The sequence below is a fragment of the Elephantulus edwardii genome, unplaced genomic scaffold, assembly GCF_000299155.1.
Source record: "Elephantulus edwardii isolate Elephantulus edwardi_28Jun2011 unplaced genomic scaffold, EleEdw1.0 scaffold00221, whole genome shotgun sequence".
NCBI classification, from domain to species: Eukaryota; Metazoa; Chordata; class Mammalia; order Macroscelidea; family Macroscelididae; genus Elephantulus; species Elephantulus edwardii.
Genome location: NW_006399971.1, coordinates 2,771,158 through 2,797,845, shown reverse-complemented (window position 1 = coordinate 2,797,845; position 26,688 = coordinate 2,771,158). Strand labels below are relative to the sequence as shown.

Sequence of the window (26,688 nt, the reverse complement as noted above, 5' to 3'; positions counted from 1 at the left end):
TATTTACAGTGTCAGTTTGATGATTCTTCTTACATGCAAGTCACTGAACTAAGGAGTCCTTTGTGCCTTGGCAGTAGTTTTCTAGAACCCTTACTCCAGTCGTACAGATTTCAGAATTGTGAGGAAGAAAAATAGCAGGTCATGGGTCTTGAAGATAGATGGGCCACTCTTCTTCTGGCCCCTACCCTGTGAATCCTGAATGCATTAGTTCCTTCTGCAGGGTACAACAGCATCAGAAGGTGATAGTGAGTACGACTGAGTCAATTTCAACTCATAACAACTGTATATAATAGAATTGAACTGCCCCATAGGATTTCCAATACTAATCTTTATAGTAGATCACCAGTTCTTTTCTTCCTGAGAGATGGTGGTGGATTCAAGTCACCTGCTGGTCTGTTAGCATCCGAGTGCTTTAACCATTGCACCAGTAGGGTTCATACAGTCTCAGATTTACAAAACAACTATGAGATAACATCTCACCTCAGCAACAATAGCAGAGTTCAACAGAACTGCAAACTACAAATGCCAGTGAGAATGTAGAGGATTAGAAGCCTTATTCACTGCTGGTGGGAGTGTAAAATGGTGCAACCACTGTGGAAGGTAGTCTGGTCCTTTCTCAAAAAGTTGGAAATAGAAAAACTATTTGACCTAGAAATTCCACTACTGGGAATAAATCCTAAAGAAACCAGTGCTGTCACTCAAACAGATGTATGCACACGTATGTTCATTGCTTCATTATTGACAATAGCAAAAGAGATGGAAGCAACCCAAGTGCCCATCAACAATTGAATGGCCAGAAAAAGTATGGTACATTTACATAATGGAATACTATGCAGCACGGAAAAACAGTGAGCTTATAAAACATTTCAAAACATGGGTGACTTTGGAAGACATTAGGCTGAGTGAAATATCTCAAGTCACAAAAGGACAAACACTGCATAATACCATTGTTATAAAGCAGGACTGACATGCAGTGTTGGGAGGAGAATAGGAAAAGAGTAGCTAGATAATAGCATTGCATTAAAGCACATCAAAGAAGGAACTGTCTTAAAGGAATAAATGATTAGACATTATATGTATGACAACAATCTGGAATAAGAGTTTCATTGCAAAGTGGACTGGTGAAGGGGAAGGGAAGGAGAGGGAGGAAATTGTGCAACAATGGATGAATGAAAATCCAACTTTTATGTAAACTTTCTTCAAAATCATAATAAAAGTTTTGAAAAGTCTTGCATTTAATGCTATTCTATGTCTTTTCAAAGTGTTGCTTTTGAGCTGATGCTTCAGTTGTGCCAGTAGGTCTTGCTAACATTCTGTAAATCCAGCTGCTGTTGCATGTTGCAGTGTGCAGGGTTACCATTGGATGCCATAATTATACCTCCTTCGGAGTGAATTTGGTCCCTTTTTGGCTTTGTAGACTTCACATCTATAAATTGGGCTTTCTAAAGGCCCCAGTAATGTGGTGCTGGTGGAAGATCTGTGGGCAGGAAAGGCAAGCGAATACCTAGAGTAGTTATCTACTTGTGTTATGCAGGTGACACAACTTTACTTGCTGATACTGAGGAGGGCCTGAAGCTTTTGCTGCAGAGGGTCAACAACTGTTCTCCACATTATGGATTATTGAAGCTCAACATCAGGAAAATGAAGATTCTCACCACTGGGCCAGTTTTCAGCTTCATGATAAATGGAGAAGAGTTGAGATTGTTAACAATTTCAGTCCACAATCAACACTCTGGGCACAAGCAGTCAGAAAATCAAAAGATCAATTGCATTAGGAAAATATGCTGCCAGGGACCTCTCCAGAGTACTGAAGAGCAGTAATTTCAGTCTAGAGACTAAGGTGGACCTGATCCAGGCCATGGCCTTCACAGTTACTTGCTATGTATCAGAGAGCTGGACAGTGACCAAGGATGACAGAAGAAGAATTAATACCTTTGAGTTGTGGTGCTAGAGAAGAATATTGAACTCTTCATGGACTGCAAAGAGAACAAATAGATCTATCCTGGAGAGAATGAAACCCAGGCCTTAGAGGCATGGGTTTTGAAACTCCGTCTCACATACTTTGGGCATGTTGCCAGGAGGAGAAGGACATCATGCTTGAAAGGGTTGAGGGACAGCTCAGGAGAAGAAGACCTTAGAGATGAAATTGACAGAATAACTGATAGTGAGGGTAGGCGTGTCAGAAACAGTGAGATTGGCTCAGGATAGGACAGGGTTCAGAGCTGTCACCCATAGGGTCACTATGAGTCATAGTTGACAGTATAACAACAACCTGTGAGGACAGACTGCTAACCCTTGCAGGAAGGGAAAGCTACATTGTGGCTGGTCACTGTCCTTGAGGAGTTAATGCTGTGCCATGTTCTGACAGAGTGGACATTCAGCAACAGTAGCCATGCTTTTGGAGCCATTTGTAGACTCTCTGCCACTATGCTTGCTCCATTCATATTCCTGTTGTGACTCTTATGGAATGACTGATGATAAAGGTTGAGTAACATCAGCTCACCAGTCACATTGTGTGGTTACTCAATGCCTTTTTCATGGCAGATGCTTTCTGGTAGGCACTGGCATGTTCCAAGAGCTTTGCACATTTCACATCAACTCCCATATATCTATTCATGTAGCCTCCTGCTTTCAGTCTTTTAATTCTCTTTTTTTTTCTTGGCACTGACCGGATGGCTAAGCTATGGACTGTTGCCTAGGCATATATGTCCTTCCTTTAGGCAGCTTCTCCCCAGAGATGAACCACTTACAGCTCTGCTGACTAGCAAGGTATTTTCTTTCCACTTACTTTAGAGGCTACCCCTTTACCCAACTATAATGCACCTTCCCCATTTTCAATTTGTAGTCACACACCAGGCCCTTCTATTTATAAATCAAGTTTATGGAATTCTCTTTATGGCCCTAAGTAAACATCAAAATGTGGCATAACTGTAGGGGAGGTTAGACACCTTGCTCATATAACTTACTCATATCCCCAGGTTCTGTTTGGACTTTATCACCTATGGACCATGTCTGTCTTTCGGTGGACTATTGCAGAGCCTATTCAGTGAATTGATGAGTCCAACAAAGCTTAGGTTGTTGTATTGACCCATTTCAGATGCATGATCAGTAAATGCTTCACATTCCAGCTTTCTGTCATTACCAGAGCCCTGGAAAGTTCACTGTGCATTGAGAAAAGATTGAAAGCATCAAGAACTTCATTTAATGTGGATCCACAGTCAACACCCATGGAAGCAGCAGTCAACAGATCTAACAGTGTATTGTTGTTGTTGTTGTTAGGTGCTGTCGAGTACAATTCATAGCAGCCCCATGAACAAAAGATCTGAACCCTGTTACATCCTGTGCCAGCCTCACACTTCTAACACACAAGAGCCCATTGCAGCAGTCACTGTGTCCATCCAGCTGGTTGAGTGTCTTTTGCCAACCCTCCACCCTTCCCATCATAATACATTGGGCAAATTTACTGTCAAAGATCTTTGGACATCTCTAAAGTGCTAAAGAGCAAGATATCAGGTTAAAGATTAAGTTAACACTTGACTTAAGACATGGTATTTTCAGTCACATCATACACATGTGAAAGTTGGACAATAAACAAAGAAGACAGAAAAATAATATCTTTTAATTGTGAGACTGGAAAGAATATTGAATATGCCATGGTTTGCTAAAAGAACAAACAAATCAGTTTTGAAAGAAGTGAACCAGAGTGTTCTTTAGATGCAGGGATAGTGAGATACCGTCTCATATACATTGGGCATGCTATCAGAAGAGACCAGTGCTTGGAAAATGACATCATACAGGGAAAAATAGAGGGCCAGAGGAAGACCCTCAGCAAGATGGATTAACATAGTTACTAAAACAATGGGATTAAACACTGCTGAGATTGCGGACTGGAACAGCATCAGGCAGGATTTTACTCTGAATCAAGTCACTACGAATCAAGAGCTGACTCAACAGTACCTGACAACAGAAAGTTACTGAAATATGATCAGTATTTAGAGAGTTTATTATTTTCTCTCTGGAGCTCATGCATCTTAGCAAGTACACTGACTTTGAAGCATGAATCAGTGAGATTACCCTTGGAATATTGAGGCAACCCAGGACAGATTTCTTTAGACTTTAAGACAGGTCCAAGATAAAACTCTAAATAATTGTTGTATGCATCCCACTTGAGTGAACTGGTTCTAATCCCTGTCTTTAACCAGAATAGATAAGAATGCATTTACTCAGTCAAAGGACATGCGTCACACTCAAAACTTTACTAATCTGCTCTCACAACTATACAATGACTGGCACAGCAGCTGCACTCAGAACTACTAGTTGGTTAAACGGTGATATCCTGTAGTCCTTCTCCAAGATCCATATAGTTTCTCCAAAGTTGAACTAATGATTTAAGTTGAGAGATGAGAGGGACCAAAGTACCTGGCTAGTAGCCAAAAGATTGGCAGTTTAAAACCATTCAGAGGCACCTTCAAAGATAAGCCTGGTAGTAATAGCCTTAAGAACCCTGTGGAGTAGTTCTGTTCCACTCCACAGAGTTCTTATGCACACAGGGTCATCATGTGTCAGCATCAACTGGACAGCGACCAGCAACAACAGAGAAATGGGCATCCCTGCAAGGGGGTTTGGTTGTGCAACAACCAAGTGTTGAATTGCTAACTAAGTTTGGTGCTTCTGAGGAAAAAAGACTTAGTGATCTGCCCTCAAAATTATAGCCTACAGATCCCTGTGGGGTAGTTTTGCTCTGTCACTGTGAGTTGAAAATCAATTTGATAACAACGATAACCACCATGCTTACATCCTTTAGATGTTAATGGAAGCATTGCTCTCCTCCACAATCTTGACAGAAAGCAGAGTTCCAGAGGGATATCTTGTTTGTGTTTCTTTGACTATGCAAGGACATTTGACTGCGTGGATCACAATAAGTTGTGACTAACCTAGAGGAGAATGGGAATCTTAGAACACCTGATTGTGCTCGTGCTCATGTGAAACATAAACTTGGACCAGGAGGCAGTTGTCAGAGCAGAGCAAGGAAACACTGTTGTTGTTGTTGTTGTTATGTGCCGTCAAGTCGTTTGCGACTCATAGCGACCCTATGTACAACAGCCCTAAACCCTGCTCTATCCTGTGCCAATTGCACTACATGGTTCAGAATCAGAAAAAGGAGTGCATCACGGATGTGTCCTGTCTCCATACTTCTTCAATCTGTATGCAGAACAGATTATTTGAGAGAGTGGACTTTATGAGGAATGTGGCATCAGGATTGAAAGAAGACTCATTGTCTAAAGAGGAAAAATGGGGGTACAAGGCCATGAGGGTCTTTCTGAAAGGACCAGAAAGAGTGAGAGTAACAGCCCCTCACCACCCCAGAGCATAAAGCAGATAAAGAGCCCTTAGCCCAGCCCCATGGTGCTCCTATAACCACACCAACCACCAAGAGCAAGAGGTTCATTTAGTCATTGCTGACTTACAAACTTAAAGTTGTGGTACTGAGAATGTGGATTTTTAGGGAATCATGTTGGAGAGTGGGAGAGGCAAAGGGTATCTCACAATACAAGTCAAGTTTTAGCCCAACAGTTCCAAGGCAATAATTCTTCAATTAGTCAAAGATCTGATTTCAGTTCAGCAGTCAAATCCAAATCATCCAGCAAGGTTTGCCTCAGAACAGTTATAAAGTCAGCTTCTCCTTCAAGCATTTGGCAAGAACAGCAAAACCTTTAACTGTGACCAACACAAATACAAGAAGCCTCAGGTCACACCTTGCCACAGTCTCTCCACTACCATCACCAGGGTCTCACTCTTCCTCAAGTCTTGTTGCCACATGTTTTGCTCACCTCAAGTCTATGCCTATTATAGGAAACATTCTTTCTCTTATACTAGTCCCACTGTTGCTACTAATTTGCAAGACCATGCATGAGTCTGCAGTTAAGGTAGCTGGAGACCAGAGGAGGTTAACTGTAATGGCTAAAAACCCCTAACTTTAAAGCTACCATCACACTCATCAACAACCTGCATTATACAGATGACACAACTTTGCTCACCCAAACTGAAGAGGAAAAGTGTTTGCAGCAAAAAAGTCAAAGACTGCAGTCTTCAATAAGGATTGAAGTTGAATATCAAGAAGACAAAAAGATTCTCATCACAGAGCCTATTGGCAACACTATGATGGATGGAGAAGAGATTGTTAATGATTTCAACTTGCTTGTTCCACAGTCAAAACTCTAGGCACCAGCAGTCAGGAAATCAAAAGACTAATTACATCAAGAAAATCTCCCATCAGGGACCTCTCCAGAGTGCTAAACAGCATTGATGTCAGTCTAGAGACCAAGGTATACCTTATCCAGGCCATGGTATTCTTGGTTGCTTGCTATGCATCAGAGAGTTGGAAAATGACTAAGATGACAGAAGAAGAATAGATGCAGAAGAATAGATCTTTGATTTGTGGTGCTGGAGAAGAGTATTGAACATACCATGGACTGCCAAGAGAGCAAATGGCTTTGTCCTGGAGAGGGTGCAACCAGATTGCTCCTTGGAGGCAAGGATTTTGAAGCTCATCTCACATACTTTGGGAATGTTGCCATGGGGGGACCAGATCTGTGATGACATCATGCTTGGAAGGGAGGAGGGACAGCTCAAGAGAGGAAGTCCCTCAAGGAGATGTATCAATATAGTAACTGGGGTAATGGGAGTAAGGGTCTCAGAGACAGTGAGATTGGCTCAGGATAGGCCTAGGTTCAGAGCTGTTGTGCATAGGGTTACTATGAGTTCCAAGTGACTCAATGCCACATAACAACAACTTGTGTTCTTGCCACTATGTTAAACTTTGTGACCAAGAAACTGTTCATTCTCTTCCCTCTAACTCAGCAAGTCAGTGATTCTTGCTTACCTTGGCTCACATTCTGGCCCCTCAACTAAGTACTCTCAAAATTTTAGGGAGTTGCTCCCTGAGTACATGCCAGGCCATCCTGTGATTCCTCTTGTGGACAATATTCTCCTTTATTAGAGCTAGCCAGGTTGCACTAAAATTTAACCCTGACTTTTATCTAGTAGCTAGAAGAGGTGGAAGGCATGGACACCCTCTCAACAGGAAAGACTTCTATAGCGTCTTCCAGCAAATGGGAATGCCAGCTCTTCCTAGGAAAGGATCGATACCTCTTTAAACTCTGTGGGCTTATGGGAGTCTGGAAAGCCAGAAGTCTTAGGGACATCCATCCAGATTTCTCTATCCTGTTCTCCAAGGTCCCAGGTTTTCACAGTCATTGGACTTAGAATAACAGACCTACCTTGGCCAAGCATTCAGATGTCTAGCTGCCACATCTTCAGCTTGCTTTCCCAGAGCAAGTGAACAAGGGCCTCTCTGTATACCTGCTCCACTTACCTGTTGGCTGTGAGCAGCCTTTGGGAAGGATGGCCGCTTCATAAACACATGGATGAAGTCAGCTCACCACTGGACCTTTCTGACTGCCACAAAGTCTGAGTGGCACGTATTTGTGACTCCTACAAGTATCATTTATCTTATAATTTGTGTGTTTATTTTCCTTGTTTGGGAATGTTTTTCAGGAGTTGAAGGGCAGAACTGTCTTTGTTCTACCACCTTAATACCATAAGTTCCACTGAGTTTTAGAAAGATGACCTTTTTTATATTGGAGAGGTTAATTGGAGAGAGGCCGTGGGCATGGGACAAGATCTGAAGCAACCCTCTGGTCTGTTTAACCTTTTTACCACTGGCAGATATTGAAGGGCAAGGCCGCCTCTGCCCTGGCGTAGGCAGTACCTTTCTCAGGCACCTCTCAGTTGCTGTATATGTCATAGACATACCAGATTCATAGCTCAATATCATAGTTTCTCCTCAGCAGATGGCAGGTAAGGATGTTGTTCCAACAAAATCAGTATAGTTTGACAATTTTCTGACAGGTGAAGTGTCTAGAAATGGAGTGTTTTGCAGCAGGAGACCTTGTGGAGGTGGTGTCTTCTGTTTCCATGGTTAGAAACAGTTACATCAACCATCCTTGTTCATGTGGCTGTGCTGTTATTTCTAGGTCAGATTGGATTTCAGAGACTGCTGGGTGCTCAAGTATTAACATTTCAAATGTTAAAAAATTCAGCCTCCTAAAAATAAAGCATTGATGGGTCCCTGTCCCGCACTCTCAATAAAATGTGAGGAAGGGCCTATTTCTCTGCCACATGCCCACCTGAAAGTGGTGCTCATGGTTGTATTATGTGTGGGCATGTAATATGTACTTTAAGGTGTGGGCATGTGTATGGTATATATTGTTCAGTGTATGTCTGGGCATATATGCCCGTATGTGTGTATTATATACATAATATGTGGAAGGGGACGGTTGGATTTAAACTTATGTAATAATTTGTCTTTTTTAAATATTTTTTACTATGATTTTAACATAAGTTTACAGAAAAATTAGATTTTCATTCCTAAATCGTTACACATTGTACCCCTTCTCCCTCCTTTCCCCCACTCCTAGATTACTTTTTTAAAGTCATTCATTGTTGCACAATTACACCCCTCTCCCCAGTCCTCTATGCAATGTACCTTTTATTCTGGGCTGTTGTACGTATAATGTCCAATTGTATATTCCTTTTAATCAGTTCTTTCCTTCATCTGTTTCAATGCAGTGTTCATTATCTATCCACTCTTAACTTCTTCTCCCAACCCCCCCATGTCAGACCTGCTTTATTACAGTGGTGCTATACAGTATTTGTCTTTTTTTGTGACCAAGGTTTCACTCAGCATAATGTCCTCCAGGGTTATGCATGTTGTGTAATGTTTTATGAGTTCATTTTTTTTCAGTGCTACATAGTATTCCATTGTGTGAATATACCATAGTTGTTCTATCCATTTGTTTGTTCATGGGCACTGGGATTCTCTTTGCTATTTAAATAATGCAGCAGTAAACATGGTGTGCATATATCTGTTTGGATGGTGGTTCTGGTTTCTTTAGGATATATTCTCAGCAGTGCCATTGCTGGGTTAAATGGTATTTCTATTTCCAACTTTTTGAGAAAGTGCCAAATCTTCTTCAATAGTGGTTGCACCGTGTTTTTTTTGGTGGGTTTTTTTTTTCTCGTTGGGTTGTTTTTTTGTTTGTTTTTTTTTTAAGTCTGAATAAGGATCTCTGATGACCTAGTCCATAGACAGTTGCATTGCTACTCCAAACATCATGGTTCAAATACACCAGTGGACCTTCAGAAGGAAGGTGGGCAGTCTCCTTCTAGACAATTTATAGCCTTGGAAGCCAAATAAAGGATTATTTAAATGTCAACTTTGACTCTCCAACAATAAGTTTTTGTGTTTTTAATTTGAAATACTAGATTCCTTAGTTTTAAAAAAGGAAACTAGAAACAAATCACTTTATATTACCTACTTTACCAACTCCTAAAAGAGTGGATCTTCTAGTTTGAGTTTATTAAACTTTTCTTCCCAGGATTTGAAGCCTAGCAACATCGTAGTAAAATCAGATTGCACCCTTAAGATCCTTGACTTTGGTCTGGCCAGGACAGCATGCACTAACTTCATGATGACCCCCTACGTGGTAACGCGGTATTATCGAGCCCCTGAAGTCATCCTGGGCATGGGGTACAAAGAGAATGGTGAGTACTGACTGTGCTGGACAGAGCAAATGTTATTTGTAAGAATATAGTTGGTCATTATTAGAGTATTTCCCCTCTTTCATTCAAACTGTATGAAATATGAGAACTATATTATTTATCATAGTCCATAGATAAAAAATTAACTTTATATTCCATTAGTTAAAATAATTCACTTTTGAAAAACTATTTTTGAACATGTTATATAAGTGTAGTGTGCATATAGGAGAGCACCCTGGTTTATTGATAACATGTGTTCCCACTTTGTAAAGTAAAGCTCTATGGACTGGCTTCTTGAAAGCAAGAGGAAATCAGATGCCCTGTTAATAATAGCTTTTTACCTATGTAGCCAGAGGCATGTGGTAAAGCTGGGCCCCACAGAGTTCAGGACCTTCCCTTGCATCCCAAACACACTGCATCTCAGCAGTGACTACTCAGAGTTGGCATTCCCCGAAGGCTACTGTACTAGGCAAGCTGGTGTTCTGAATGGTTTTGAGCTTCTCTGGGGAGGAGGTTTGGGGAAAAGGCATGCAGAACATCAGTCTAGTTTTTAATCCCCTGATGTTTGGTAGTGGACATCTGGTCTGTCGGGTGCATCATGGCAGAAATGGTCCTCCATAAAGTCCTGTTCCCGGGAAGAGACTGTATCCTTCACAGGGAAGACCACACATGGAGGCCGGTGGTGGGGTGGAGATGGGGTGGACTCTTATGGGCATGGCTTATTTCTGAATTTTTATTGTTATTGTTCATTTGTTTAATTAAATCTTTGGCACTAAAATCCTAGATTGATACAAACTGAAAATGAAAAATAGAGATCAGTGATCATTCATATTGTGTGGAAAGTTCACCCTTAGCTAGCAATTTATTTTTCCATATTTGTGTGTTTAGTACACTGTTAGAATTCTTTTTTTTCTCACCTTTGTTTTGTTCATGGCACTTCATAATTTTTCATTTCATTTTATTTTCAGTTGATATCTGGTCAGTGGGGTGCATCATGGGAGAACTGGTGAAAGGTTGTGTGATATTCCAAGGTACTGATCGTATCCTTCCCCGGGATCTCACCCTAGCTTTGCTTTCCATAAATGCCCGAGGCAGAATGAGCTAACTATTTTTATGAACTCACAAAGGGGAAATGTCATCATTCTAAACAGTATTCGAATCGAGTTTGTATGCTTGTTAAAGTAGTATCATAAACCAAGTGGTTCTATTTTGTGTTTTTTTATTTTATTACATGTAATGATTTTGTTGAAACTTAAACCATTTAAGTTAGCTCTTAGTTTTATCAAAAAAAGCTTGATGTATATAAGAATTATTTATTCTGATAAATATAGGCTGATATTTAAATAAAATACTGCTTACTTAATTAATAAAATTAATTTAACTAGGAAAGTAGCTGTCTTAAGTTTAGTTGGCTGGTATGCTTGTGTGATAAAACTGATACTCTGTTGTGTTAGTTATACATTAAAATATTTTCCCTCAAATAAGAGCTGAAACAGATTATGTTAAGGCCTAAGTGAAAAATAGTAAATAGAAATTTTAGAAGGAGCTAAATTTTCTTGTTATTCTTCTGACATTTGATAGAAATTTTACCTATGGGTATTTTTGGACACATTGAGAAGGTAAATATAAAATGCAGAAGATTGGATTACACTGTGATCAGCCAATCAATGATACAGCATAAAGGAAAATAAGTGATAGAATAATTATGATAGCCTTCCATCTTCCTATAGCCATTCTTCCATTTTTAATATTTTTCACTCTAACATGGTTCTTCACATACACCCTTTTCATTTGTATTTTGACTACATAGTATTTTCATTAATGTTTGATTTTATATTTTGTTATAAAAGCTTAGTCTCTGCCATTGCCCAACTGATGGCTGTTTTTAAAAAGAATCAAGTTCTGAAATCAGTATTTTGTATGTATTTTATTAAAGGAATTTTATGTTTTGTGTGATTTTGTGAGGGTGGTTTTCTTATAAATTCTTTACAACACAAACTTGGCATGAAAATAATTTATTCATACTGATTTATATTTCTGCATGACCAATCCGATAAAGTATGAAGTAAAATACATTTTTCTCTTATGTTTATCCTCGGAGTGAAAATGTACAGAGCAAATTGATTTTCAGTTCAGTTTCTGTAAATTTTGTTGAACAGCACTGATGACAGTACCAAGTGTAACAGCACTCTTTCTGCTGCCTCCTTGTGATTATTGTCTTGCTTCATCTCTCTTAGCCTATTCCTTTCTACCCTAGAGCGTTCTTCTGGAGCAAATACTGCCTTTGTGATCTTTTGTTGTTGATTGTTCTGAGGAGAGAATACCTCTGTATGTTATTGTACAACTTAAAAAAAAAAAACAAACAAAAACACAGAACCCACATTCCTGGCAGTTTTCATATCCTTGCTCAGATATACTGTGTCAGAGTGTGCAATTTTAGTTTGCTACTTAACTCAATTAAAAAGGGAAAAGTTAAAAAAAAGGGAGGGAAAGTTGGGTGTATTCTAAAGACAAGTTATTTGGAATTATTTGTTTAACATTTAATTTTTCCCAATCTGCAGGCATTTTTTTGCCTCATTTTATTAACAAAGAAATATTTTCATAAAAGAACTGTTGTTGTTGTTATGTGCCATCGAGTCGTTTCCAACTCATAGCGACCCTATGCACAACAGCCCTAAACCCTGCTCTATCCTGCACCAACCGCACCGCCTCTGACACACCCATCCCGATTACCCCAGTCACCGAATCAATCCATCTCATAGAGGGTCTTCCCCTCCTGCGTTGTCCCTCAACCCTCCCAAGCATGATGTCCCTCTTCAAGGACCCGTCCCTCCTGGCAACATGTCCAAAGTATGTCAGACGAAGCCCCAGAATCCTTGCCTCCAAGGAGTAGCTTGGTTTAATCCTCTCCAAGATAAATCTGTTTGTTTTCCTGGCAGTCCAGGGTACATTCAGTACCCTTCTCCAGCACCATAGCTCAAAAGCATCACTCTCCTTCTGTCCTCCCTAGTCATTGTCCAACTCTCTGATAAAAGAACTACTGAAATTAAAAATGTGGCTATTTTTGGTACATCATTAGTTATATTTAAAAAAATCCTACTTACAATGAAAGAACTGTTTAAAAAAACAAAACTAACTTTGGGGGAGGTGGGACAGGGAGAAAAATGTGCAACAATGAATGAATGAATGGAAATCCAAGTTCTTTATAAACTTTCATTAAAATCTCAATTAAAAATACCCTACTTAGATATTAGCATTTTGTAATGTCAGTAATTATTACGCTTTATACCTAAAATCATCTAATATTATTCTAAAAAATATCACAGAGGTTAATGTTTTGCTAGTGTTTTCAGACATTAGATTAAAATCCTTGGTATAGAAAAATATTCCAGAAACTTTAACTGAGGCTCTTAGAGACTTATGATCAGGAGCACAAAAGGAACTCTTGTTCCCGCTGTAAGAATGAAAGAACTTTAATCAGGCCATTTGGGCCTAACCAGTTTCTGACTCCTCCTTGTGGTAACTATGTTGAAGGGAAATTCTGGGCCTCTCTGAGCCTGCCTTTGCTATGTGTAAAATGCATCTGCCCCTCAGGGCCCGCGGTGCATTAACAGTGATGTGTGTCCATACTCACATGGTCATCTAGCCATACCTTGGTTATTTCCCTCCTTTCTACTTTCTCTTTGGTCTGTAAAAATTACCATTTATGCATAATTGAGCAGATAATAAATGAGCACTTTTTTTTAAGACTTCGTGTCTAATTTACCTTTTAAGAGCATCTTTCAACTTCTCTATTGAGGATTATTATCTAACACAAGAGTAGTGGCAGAACTGCACTGGAGGGCTGCTGCTGCTGTCCAGCAGAGGAGGAGAGGCTTGCTCAGGGTAGTGGCACTCAAAGTGATGAGAAGGCCTTGAACTATGCATTTGTTTTGCAGGTAGAATCTTCCCAAGGCCTTGTTAGGAAAATAAAAAAAGGAGTTCAGAAGAAGGGTGGCATTCTGTCACTGGGATTAGAAACCTTGCTGTTGGTAGAGAGTGCTTGTGGACAAACACTATCAAGGGCCCAAGGACAAAACTCCCTGAGATGGTGGAAGAAGGAACAAAGGGAAGAAACAGAAAAAAGAGAGGCCTGGAGATTACATGAGAAAAAGATACACGTGGTCACATTTCCTGACAAAGAAAAAAAGAGACTGAGAACTGACAGTTGGTTTAGTGATATTTCAGTCATGGGCAGTTTTCATGCAATAGCTGGAGAGAAAATGTCCAGTAAATATGCTTAAGGTAGAAATGGAAGGCAAGCAGTTAGAGATACAACTATTGTAAGCTCTTTATGAGAAGTTTAACTGCAAACAGGATGAAATGGGGTGATAGCTACCAAGGGTAATCAAAAGAAAGTAAGCCCATTGCTGTCAAGTCAGCTTTGACTCATAGTGACTCTTCATTGGTTTTCTGAGGTTGTCCATTTTTCTCCATCACAGTAGCTTGTGAATTTGAACCACTGATCTTTTGGTTAGTGGTCTGTTAATACTATGTGCACTATGCCACCAAGGCTTCTTCAAAAGCCCTTGTTATTGTTAGGTGCTGTTGAGTCAACTTTGACTCATAGTGACCCTATGAACATGAAGCATGCCCTATCCTGCTCCATCCTCAGGATCTCTCATGTGCTCAAGCCCGTTGATACAGTCACTGTCAGTGGTGGCTGTTTTTAAGATGGGAGAAGGAAACATCATGCTTGAATGATGATGTAACTGCTTTGGAGGACAACAACACAAGCTCTGGTGGCCTAATTGCAAGAAGCTACGTTGCAATCCTGAAGGCACGTGGTTTGAGGCCACCAGCTGCTCCGTGAGAGAAGGATGGGCATTCTCCTCCCATGCAGTCAACTGCCTCTGAAAACCCTCGGGATGGTCAGCTTTGGGTTGATTATGACTCTACGGTACACAACGACACCAAAATGTCAATAGTGTAGGAGAGAGAAGAAACTGTAAGAGTTGTATCTCTAGTAAACCAAAGGTGTGGGTCTAGAACCAAGCAAGGCTTGCTTAACCAGACCCAGATGCTTAACCAGATGTCCTTTGGTGTGCAACTGCTAAGTGGTGGAGAATCTCAGGGCTCTGACAATATGCTGGTTCACAGCCAGATTCTTACATATTTAGTTGCCAGATAACTTTGAGTGGAAAAACTTGTAAAGATACAGAGTGCAAAAGGTTTGAATTTCATTTAAATATTATTTCCACATACTTCTGTTGACCCAGTGGGATGATCCAGTTAATTACTATTTGGTGGGTGTTTTTATAACTTAATTTTTTCTTTGAATGATACTACTTTATGTAATATGAATATAAGGTATTTAAGTTTATTTTCCTCAAGAAACCTCTTAGATATTGATCAATGGAATAAAGTTATTGAGCAGCTAGGAACACCATCAGCAGATTTCATGAAGAAACTTCAGCCAACTGTGAGGAATTATGTGGAAAACAGACCAAAGTATCCTGGAATCAAGTTTGAAGAACTCTTTCCAGATTGGATATTCCCATCAGAATCTGAACGAGATAAAATAAAAAGTATGATATCTTTTATTCTGTATTTCCCCCTGTAATACATGTAAAGCTTTTGCTTTTTACTACTTGTGCTCTTGAATGTTTGTAGAGAAAATTGTTGAAACTCTCAAACTTATTTATAATCTAGAAGTTTGAAATGTTGAAAGCCATTTTTGAGAGAAAGCTTAAAGACCAAGTTTTTCCTCAATAAAGTGGCTTAACTAAAATAATTTTGAGTCTTATATGAATTAAAACAATTACCCAAAAAGTTTGAGATACAAAGAGATCTTGAATAAAGACTTTTTGTTTGGTTGAAGTCAGAAATCATACCTCAGTACTTGAACAAAAATTTCCTTTCTCCCATCCCCTTCTCCTGTCATACCCTTTACTAAGATGTGATTGCTTAGGAGGAGGAAGTAGACTTCTTCTACTAGCATCACTGGAAACTGCTTCAAACAGAAAAGCCCTAGTCTCTCCTTTTCTTGTACATATTGTGAATGGCATTGCCAAAACCCAAGTGAGCCTTATAGTTAAATTATTGAATTTGTACTAAGTTTGGTAGGTGTTTGTTTGGCAGTTGATTTTTGGGTGGGTTCCCCCCACCCCAATTCCCTAACTGTTACTGGTCTCTAGACTTTTATTTTCAAGGGTCTCTTAGAATACTGTATACAGGTAGGCAAAACAAGAGTTTCTGATGTGAAAGTATGTGTGCTCTGGAAAGATGAGATTACTGTGTGGTTTTAAAACTGTGTTTGGTTTCAACTTGATCTTACTTCAAAAAGAGGACCAACTCATGCCTTATGACTAGACTCCAGGCAGAGCCACCTAGCTCAGCTCAGCCCCTTCTCTGGACCTGATTTCTCAGCCCCAACTATTCTGAATTTGCCTGAGATCCTCCCTCTCACATTATTCCTCCTCCTCTCTTATGCTCAGAGGCATAAAATACATAAAACCTCATTCAAGAGGAATAAAAGTGGAATCTTTTTCCTTAAAGTGAGGCTCTGTCTTGATCTTGAGCCTTTAAGAATATTTTAAAATATTCCTTTTTTATATTTCCTAACTTAAAATTTATCTGTGTTGTCACATTTAGTTTTATGTTACATGATGCCAATTGTCTTCAAAGTAAGAACAATAGTTTACTTATCTGATATTTGTTCTTCCCCTCAGCAAGCCAAGCCAGGGATTTGTTGTCAAAAATGTTAGTGATTGATCCTGATAAACGAATCTCTGTAGATGAAGCTTTACGCCACCCATATATCACTGTGTGGTATGACCCTGCTGAGGCAGAAGCAGTAAGTATCTGTTTGGGAAAAGTTTCTATGCAAAGGCAGGGCTTACACTTCCTGGGGCTTACTGTAGCTACAGAAGGACAGCATGTTGTAGGTGTAAACAAGCTCCTGTTTATAAAGAGGCCACAGAATGGTGTGTGATCTGTGCCACAATCCCTTTGGAGATTACTTATCATTGGGGCTGTAGTTCAGAGTTACATACTTAACTGTGGTTATATTTATGCAAATGCTGATGTATGATGATAATCATATGTTGTTGTTATGTGCTGTTGAGTAGGAACTGACTCATAGCTGACCCTCCAGCAAGTTTTCAGAGGCTGTGAATTACGTTGGAGGAGAATATCAGCCTTTTATTTAGAATCTGTTATGAACTTGACACTGTGCTGTGAAATTGGTTGCATCACCTTATCTAGAGCACAATGTCAGGTTTCAAGAGACTTCAGGAAGTCACAGGTTGGTTTATCTTTCCTCAAAGGCATTTCAGCCTCTCTCACTTGGTCAGTTCATCCTGAGTTTGAACTCAGTTCTGCTTTTCCACAGAAATACTGGTCTAAATATCTTCAGCTGTAAGTGAATAGTAGTAGAGTAGAAAGAACCCTTATTCTGTGCAACCAGTGGAACCCATTTTTACGTCTTGGTTTGTGGATTTGTTCCCACTATTCCTCTATGAGTTTGTTGTACTGTGATGGATTGATTGCCTGTTGCTAGGAGTGATTTCACTAGTATTTAAAATATTACCAGCAGATCACCCAGGGTGGATTGGTTTCAACAGAACTTCCAGACTAAGACAAACTAGGTAGGAACCAAGACTGGTCATTCTCTTTTGAAATACTTAGCCCTTGGAAACCCTACAAATAGCAGTAGAAAATTGTCTGATGCTGTGCCAGAAGATAAAGCCTTCAGATTGTGGAAGACTTAAAAGATGATTGAGGAAAAGTTGCATCCTCAAAATACAGTCTGTTGTAATGACATTAATGGAGGAAAGCTTTCAGCCAAAGAAACACCTTCAGTTGCTAATGTGGACTAACTCAAACTGAGGAGAAAGCTATAAACATTTATTAATAACATGTTGTTGTTGTTATGTGCTGTCGAGTCGCTTGCGACTCATAGCGACCCTATGTACAAAAGCCCTAAACTCTGTTCTGTCCTGTGCCAATCACACCGTCTCTGAAACACCCATCACAATTACCCCAGTCATTGAATCAATCCACCTCATAGGGTGCCTTCCCCTTCTGTGCTGTCCCTCCACCCTATCAAGCATGATGTCCTGTTCCAAGGACCTGTCCCTCCTTGCAACATGCCCAAAGTATGTTAGACAGAGCCTTAGAATCCTTGCCTCCAAGGAGCAGCCCACTTTGACCCTTTCCAGGTTGAATCTGTTTTGTTTTCCTAGCAGTCCATGGTACTCTCAATACTCTTCTCCAGCACCACAGCTCAAAGGCATCAATTCTCCTTCTATCCTCCTTACTCATTGTTCAACTCTCTGAAGCATAACAAGAGATAGCAAAGACCATGGCCTGTATCAGACACACCTTAGTCTCCAAAGAGACACCATTGCTCTTCAGTTCTTTGGAGATGTCCCTAACAGCAGACTTTCCCATGGCAATACGTCTTCTAATTTCCTGGCTACTGGTGCCGAGAGTGTTGACTGTGGAGCCAAGCCAACTGAAGTTGTGAACAATCTCAATCTCTTCACCATCCATCCTGATGCTGCCAGTTGGTCCAGTGGTGAGAATCTTTGTCTTCTTGACATTGAGCCTCAATCCATATTGGAGGCTGCAGTCCTTAACCCTCTGCAGCAAGCGCTTCAGGTCCTCCTCAGTTTCAGCAAGCAGGGTTGTGTCATCTGCATAACGCAGATTGTTGATAGATCTTCCACCAATCTTGACCCCACATTTCTTCTCATAGAGCCCAGCCTCCCGGATAATCTGTTCTGCATACAGGTTGAAAAGGTATGGAGATAGGACACATCCCTGGCTTACGCCCTTCCCAATTTCGAACCATGAATATATGAAGTATGAGTCTGGGAAGATTAGGAGTTGTCAAAAGTGAACTGGGATTAATCATTGGATTATACCGTTTCATGGGTGGAGCAATGAGGGAAATTGAAAAATTTGTTCGAATTTGTGTTAGAATTTTGTAAATAAACTAAAAACCCGATGGTCAGCTAAGTATTGGTTTCAACTCGATGATATTCATCAACAACATTGCTTATTGATGTAGTGATGAGGTCTAGTACTTGGTTATAAATTGTCAAAGATAAAAATAAAATTTCATTCTAAAAAAAAATCCAGCGAACTAGTGGGGGAAAAGTGAACTGGAATGTGTAAAGATTGATATCCTAGGCATTAGCTGGGATGGGATGTATGTGCCATATTGATTTGGATATGGTCTACTATTCTGGCAGTGACAATTTGAAGATGAATAGTGTCACATTCATCTTCAAAAATAATATTTCAATATATATACTGAACTACAATATTGTCAGTGATAGGATCATGTCCAGTGGAAAAATATGCTGTCAAGGACCTCTCCATAGGGCTTAAGAACAAGGATGTCAGTTTAAAGATTAAGCTGTACTGATCCAAGCTATGGTATCTTCTTCAATTGCTTCTTGATTAAAAAGAGTCAATGCCTTTGAATTATAATGTTGGCAAAGAACACTAGATATTCCATGGACTCCCAAAAGAACAAACAAATCTATCATTGATGAAGTGCAACCAGGTTACTCCTTTGAGGCAAAGATGGTAAAACTTCATCTAGCTTGCTGTTAGGAGAAGCTTCTTGTTGTTGTGTGCCGTCAAATCACTTTGGAAAAAGAGTTCATTGCTAGCAAAAGAAAAAAGTCATCGAAAACGAAGAAGACCCTCTAGTAGTTTGATTGATGCCATACCCGCAACAGTGGCCTTACATACAGGTGAGATTGTGAGGACAATACAGGATCAGGCAGGATCTCCTACTGTTATTTGTAAGGTCATTATGAATAGGGGCCTACTCAAAGGCACCCAACACCAACAAGAGAGTTGACCCCCCATTTTAAGCATTTTCTTAACGTTAAAAATATCTGATTTATAAATGGACACTTGGGATGGTACGTTTTTAAGTTGAAGTTGGATTTGGAATAAATGGAAACCTGGAATGTGATTGAGGAGAGGACAGTACAGGCTCAGGCGAGTGCATGTTAGAGCTTTGGGATACACTTTGTGTAGATCAGTGTTCTGATTGTATTTGAGCAAGTGTTTTTCCAAATGTTTTTAAGTCATATAATTATTAAGAGCAACAGAGTTTTCTAATTCTGTTTAATTATTTATTAATTATTTTGGTTTTGAAATTGATTTAGTGGGGGCTTGGGGGGGGGAATCTTTGCTATGCACTATTGTGGTGTTAGGTGCCACCTGTCAGCTACAACTCATGAAGGAGGGTTCTGAACCTTGCCCTGTCCTGCTCCAACTTCACCATCTCCCTACACACCTGACCCCATTGCCACAGACACTGTGTCAGTTAATCTCATCCAGGATCTTACTTTCTTGTGCTGACCTTCTGCACTTTCAAGCATGATGTTCCTCTTAGTACTGATCACTCCTGACAATATGCACAAAGTATGTGAGACAAAGCTTCAAAATCCTTGCCTCTAAGGAGCATCGAGGTTTCATCCTCACCAGGAAAGACCTGGTCTCTTAGAAGTCCATAGTGTGTTAGTACTCTTACTCAGCACCAGAACTCAAAGATACTGATTCTTCTTTTATCATCCTTAGTAATTGTTCAGTTCTCCAATGCATTGTAAGCAAATGAGAAGACCATGTATTAAATCAGATATACCTTAGCCTTTAAACTGACATTGTTGCTCTTTGACTCTCTGGAGAGATCTTTGCAGCATTATTTTCTCACTGTAGATTTTCATGTCTCTTGATTTCCTGATCACTGGTCCCAGGGGTATTTATTGCCTATACAAAGTGAAACTAAATCTACAACATAAGTAAATGAGAAATATCCTCAGTAATTTTATATTTGCTTTTGAATGCCTTTGACTTTACATGTAATTTAATTTTTAGCCACCACCTCAAATTTATGATGCTCAGTTGGAAGAAAGAGAACATGCCATAGAAGAATGGAAAGGTAAAGGCACAAATTGTCTTGATGCTTATTTGTGATATTCCTTGTAATTTTGTAAAGTTGAAGCTTTTAAGTTTTTGGTAGTGGCCCTTTTAGGGGAGGAGCCCATTTGTACTATCTCTGCTCTTTTTGATTGAAGAAAACAAAGAGGAACATATACAAATTGTGTATTGTTTGCTTCAAAAGAGGAAACTAAGAGCTGTTTGTCAAATCATTATAAATGATTTACATTGTCAAGTATTGGCAGACTGAACTTGAATCACACTTATCTTGATAGACCAACTGCTTCAAGCAATCTCTTACTGATGGCAACCTCATATGTCAGAGTGTGCCATCAGTCCTTTCCTCCAAGGAGTCTCCGTGTGGCTTCAACTGGCAACTCTTCAGTTACCTACTCTACTGAGAGTGCATTAGCTGTTTGTACCACACAGGATTCCTTTATTAACAATATGCTGTAAAATGCTTGAGTAACCCTGATCCAAAGGCAGCTTGTTACTTATAAAGTTACATGGTAAACAGGTCTAGGGACTGAGTGAGCTTCTGCTTCTATTTTTTTTTAAATAAACATATATGTAATGTAAACATATATGTATGGTTGCATATATATTTTAAATTTTAAGTTGTGGGAACTTTTAAAATTTTTTATTGGTTCGCATATAATTATTTATTTACATTGAGTTTGTGGGAAATTGTAGATCAAAACTATGCAAATAATTTTGTTTTAGGGTTTGTTTTATTTTTACCCATTTTATCACTAACCACATGTCCTACAACACAGTAAATGTTATGAAGGGGCTGAAATGTAATTGAAAGGCAGAATCAGCAATTGAGAACAGTGACCAGTGCAAGTTAAAACCCAGGCCCACACGCCAATCACAAGGTGTCGAGAATGCCTATTACCCACACTTGTACATGTTCAGAATACTGCCAACAGTCATGCTCCATAGAAAGATGTTTCTCCTAGGCCTTAGTACTTGCTTAAATTAAGTGTCTGGTTTTAGTTTATGAGTATAGAAATTTGAGGAACCTCTCATGACTTCTTCGTGTCATCGAGTCAGAACTAACTCATAACTGACCCTCCAGTGAGTTTTCAGAGGCTGCACAAGGTGGGGGAAGATTGCCCATCTTTTTCCTACAGAGCAGCTGGTGGATTTGAACCTCAAGCCTGGTTTAGCAGTGGAACTCATTATCACTAAGTCACCAGAACTGGTAACTTACTGAAAAACTAATAAGTATGTCTTAAGAATGAAGATAGAGGCACATGATTTAATTATTTGACTTGGGTTTTTCCCAGTCAAAGGAGCCATATAACCCACCACAGAATTCTGGTTAGATTCAGGGAATGTAATGATGGGATGAAAATGGATGTGGGAACAGGAAAGACTTTGAAGGCTCTCCTATTCTCTTAAACTCCCCCCGATGGTCAGAACTGCCGTATGTTTTTTTGATGTTTAGAATCCAGTTAGACTAAAGGAATGAATTGACTGTATGTGAAAATGGAAAGTGCATGGTGCCTTTCGAGTGGCAAAAGTTGAATGAGTAGCAGGCTATAGAAATAGATGCAAAGAAATTGGTGAAACATTTTGACTTGCATTTGTTTCTGTTTGAAGAGCTAATTTACAAAGAAGTAATGGATTGGGAAGAAAGAAGCAAAAATGGTGTTGTAAAAGATCAGCCTTCAGGTTAGTGATTGCTTTAATTGTTGAGTATATACCGATTTTCTTTCTCTATTAAAGTTTTGTAAATGGCTGCAGTATATTAAGAACCAGTTTGACCTGCATAGGATTTTGAAGTCTCTTGTGTGAAATAGTCTCCCTCTTTTTGGCACCTTGGTGATAGAAATAGCAATAACCAACATTTTTTTTAATAGCCAACATTTTAATGATGTCCCAGGCCCAAGTGAACTACATTATCATAAACACTGGATTTTTTGTTTGTTTGTTTCATCCCCACAACAATTACTGTTAACTGCATTTCATATCTGTACATGACTCTTCTTTCTACTGATCCTACTCTGTTAAAAAACAACATTAATAAAAATCTAGGTGAAATGTAACTTCATGTTCTTCTCAGAAAATTGTTTTAAGTAATTCTGTTTTTACCTTGGGAGCTCTGGTGACCTGGTGGTAAGGAACTTTGTTGCCAACACAAAGGAACGTAGTTTGAATCCACCACTTGCTTCCTGGGAAAATGATGGGTAGTCTCCTCCCATGAAGTTTACTGCCTCTGCAAGCCTGCTGGAGGGGCACCTACGGTCCATTCTGGCTTGATGGAACATAACAACAACATTTTCTACTTAATTCACCTAGTGATAGAAACTTAACCAAAAACTGGGTAACTCAGAACCACACCAGATGCAGACTGTGAAAGAGTTACTCATTTGCAAGATCATATTAAAGCCAAAGAAGATTAAAATAAATCCACAAGAAGCAAAATATAATCTTGAGGTTGTTCTACCTGAATTGAAGAAGCATCTTAAGACCAGGTTTTAGGCATTGATCTTTAGTGATCAAAGATCAAAGGAGCTATAGAATGAAAACAAGGCTATAATCCATGAAGATAACAAAAGGTCATTACAAAGGGGAGAAAGAAAAAACCAAAATGGATCTCAGAAGAAACTATGACAATTTCATGAAAGCCTTGAGAGATCTTGAAGTTAAAGAAATAAACAGGAGATTTCAAAGGGCAGCTCAAGAAGACAAACTATTATAATGAAATGGGCAAAGTGCTGAAGTCAAGAGAATAGAAAGAGAAGAACTTGCTCAGCATTTCTCAAGCTAAAAGAACTAAAAAACAAATTGCAGTCTCACATTAAAAGATGCCAAAATCTTAAATTATCTGGGAAGCATTAAAAGAAAGTAGAGTACCTATGAACAAGAGCCAATAGTAACAAAGGAAGAAGTTTAAGCTGCACTGAAGACAATGTCAAAAAATAAGGCCCTAGGAATCAATGGGATACCAAGTGATATTTTTCAACTAACAGATGCAACCCTGGATGTGCTCACCAGTCTATGCCAGGAAATTTGGAGGAGAGTTGACTGGCCGACTGACTGGAAGAGATCCATATTTGTTTCTATGCTCAAGAAATATGATCTACCAGATTGTGGACATTATCAATATAATTAATATCACATGCAGGCAACGTACTGCTAAAGATCATAAAAAAATTACTGGAACAGTGCATCAACAGAGAACTGCCAGAGGTTCAAGCTGGAGTTAGAAGAGGCCATGTTATCAGGGATATAATTGCTGATGTCAGATGGATCCTGGCTGAGAGCAGAGAATACCAAAAGAATGTCTATTTGTATTTTATTGACTATGCAAAGGCATTTGTGTAGATCACAGCAAACTATGGCTAACATTGAGAAGAATGGGAATCCCAGAACACTTAGTTGTTCTCCTATGAAATCTATACCTAAACCAAGAAGCTATTATCCAAATGGAATAAGGGAACACTATGATTTGAAATCAGGAATGGTGTACATCTGGACTGTGTTTCCTTTCTCTGTACCTGTTCAGTCTATTTGTTGTGCAAATAATTCATAAAGCTGGATTCTTATGAAGAGGAATGTAACAACAGGACTAGAGGAAGACTCATCAACAACTTGCACTACACAGATGACACAATCTTGCTTTCTGAAAGCGAGGAGGACCTGAAGTAGTTATTGCAGAAGTCTTCAATATAGATTGCATCTTAACATCAAGATGACGAAAGTCCTTACCACTGGGCCAGAGGGAAATATCATGATAGAGAAAGTATTGAAACTGTTAATGCTTTTTATCTTGTTTGGGTTCACAGTCAACACTCTTGATGCCAGCAGTCAGGAAATAAGAAGAGACATATTGCTTTGGATAAGTCCTCTGTCAGGGACCTCTCCAAAGTACTAAAGAGCAGTAATGCCAGTTTGAAGACTAAGGTGTGCCTGATTCAGACTATGGTATTTTTAGTTGCTTGCTATGCATCTGAGAGCTGGACAGTGAATAAGGATGACAGAAGAATTAATGCTTTGAGTTATGATGTTGGAGAAGAGTACTGAATATCCCATGGAATGTGTCGTATAAAAGGTGCCACCAGAGTGCTCCTACCAGGCAAGGATGGCAAAGCTTCATCTCTCATACTTTGAATGTGTTTCTAAGAGAAGCTATTCCTTGGAAATGGATGTCATGTGTGGCAGAGTGAAAGGTTAGCAAAAGAGAGAAAAGATCCCCCCATGAAGATGGATTGACAAGATAACTGAAGCAATGGGCTCAAGAATATCAGAGATGGTGAGGATGGCACAGGGTAGAGTGGGACTCAAGTCTGTTGTTAATAGGGTCACTGTAAGTCATACTCAACTTGACTACAACTAACAGCAACCATCAAGTCAATTCTGATTCATAATGACCCTTATAGGACAAAGTAAAACTGCCCTATAGGCTTTCCAAGGCTGTTACTTGGCAGGGAAGCAAATTGCCACACCTTTTTCCTGAGGACCAGTTAGAGGTTCAAACCTCCTACCCTTTGGGTAGCAGTTGAGTATTTAACCACTGCCCCACCAGGAAGCCTTTTATTAATTACTAGATAACATAATACTGGTGCTATCAGCTACTCAGGTAGGAATATGTTTACTAAATGAAAGTTTTGTTTTCTTTCACTTTTAACTGGTAAACACACACAAGAAAGTATAGATTACATTGTTTGTGTCTTAGTCCTGAACTTTGTTTTCAACAGGATCTGTATCTCAAATGTATAACTAAGAATTTAGTACTTTTTGTGAACAAACCTCATGTCACATTGCTGGCACCAATTGATCTCTGAGAGCTTAGATATTGTCTTTGGCAGTTCTTTCAGAAAATGTCTTTGAAGGCTGAACCTTTTTCCACTGACTTAGTGTTTTTGTTTTTTCTTGAAATATCTGACCAGACTTGAGTTCTGTTATGATACTGATAATTTTAGGGAAAAGTCAACAATTTTCTTTTGAAAATCAGTATGTATTTCTTAGCAGTTAACATGATCATGCAGGACTGTATATGAGGTTTAGCGCTTGGGAAGAAAGGGAGAATGTTGCAGCATAAAAGGCAAAACTGTTTGGGATCCTGGCCCTATAGAAAGTTCAAGAAAAAAATTGAAATTACATAGTTGACTAACTGTTTGTTTATACTAATAAGTAGGATTGGGAGACTACAGAAAGACAGAGCTGAGAAATGGCCTTAAGTGTCATTGCCTGGAACTGCAATGGTGTCATGCCTCAGATTTTATGATATTTGGTTTTCTTAGCACAGATGCAGCAGTAAGTAGCAACGCCACTCCTTCTCAGTCATCATCTATCAACGACATTTCATCCATGTCCACTGAGCAGACACTGGCCTCGGATACCGACAGCAGCCTTGATGCCTCGACAGGACCCCTGGAAGGTTGTCGATGATAAGTCAGAAACAGCAGACTTATCGTCAGTGAAGGAATTCTCACTTCCATGGGCCTCAGTGCTTGGGAGTTGATGGAACCAAATAAAGACGCTCCATGTTCTGCATGTAAGAAACACAATGCCTTGCCCTTACTCAGTTCTATTATGATTGCCTGTTTAGATTATAAAATGAAGCAGATTATGTCTGAAGATTTAAAAAGTGCAAGCCACACATTTAGAGATTTTGTTCAAGATCATTTCAGGTGAGCAATTAGAATAGATGAATTTATTTTAGTGACTTGGTGACAGTAGTGACAATTTCTCATCATCAGTATCTGTTGGGACTTATGTGCATGTGGCCACAAATGCTTGCTTGGTCTTGCCCATGTAGCACTTTGGAAATTGGTATTTAAATGCCCAATTATCTTCCAGGTAGTACTGCTTCTAGATTTTTCTCTTATTTGGTGTGTGTCCATAAAAAATAGATTTATGTGTGTTAATTGGCCATCACCCTATCATCATATCTTACTCCTTGATGATACCACCATTTTCTCTGTTTTATATTTCAGATAAAAAAATATCTAATCAATAAATAAAAGTATAATTTGTAACCTTTTAGGCTGAGAATTACCCAAGACACTTATACTCTCCCTTTTCTCTAGGTTGTCTTGAGCTGGGATGATTTGTAAATTCAGCTTTACTGCATGATAAAATTCTAAGTTTTGTTTTGTACTGCTGATGACATGTATACCTTTA

At 39.3% G+C, this 26,688-nt stretch overlaps 1 protein-coding gene across 4 annotated transcripts in view; it reads left to right on the top strand.

The window, feature by feature from the left end:
- The window catches only part of MAPK9 (mitogen-activated protein kinase 9), a 54,971-nt gene extending 28,579 nt beyond the window's left edge, over positions 1 to 26,392 (top strand). Inside the window, exons 5-11 of one of the 4 annotated variants that reach the window (XM_006898121.1) lie at positions 9,441 to 9,606; positions 10,572 to 10,643; positions 14,988 to 15,170; positions 16,314 to 16,438; positions 20,488 to 20,551; positions 22,159 to 22,230; positions 25,811 to 26,392. In XM_006898121.1, coding sequence (XP_006898183.1) covers positions 9,441 to 9,606; positions 10,572 to 10,643; positions 14,988 to 15,170; positions 16,314 to 16,438; positions 20,488 to 20,551; positions 22,159 to 22,230; positions 25,811 to 25,953 — 825 coding nt within the window. In that variant the 3' untranslated portion in view covers positions 25,954 to 26,392. Of the gene's footprint in view, positions 1 to 9,440; positions 9,607 to 10,175; positions 10,248 to 10,571; positions 10,644 to 14,987; positions 15,171 to 16,313; positions 16,439 to 20,487; positions 20,552 to 22,158; positions 22,231 to 25,805 lie in introns of all 4 variants that reach the window. The other 3 variants (XM_006898122.1, XM_006898123.1, XM_006898124.1) reach the window with 3 other exon arrangements.
- Positions 26,393 to 26,688: the final 296 nt, after the last annotated feature.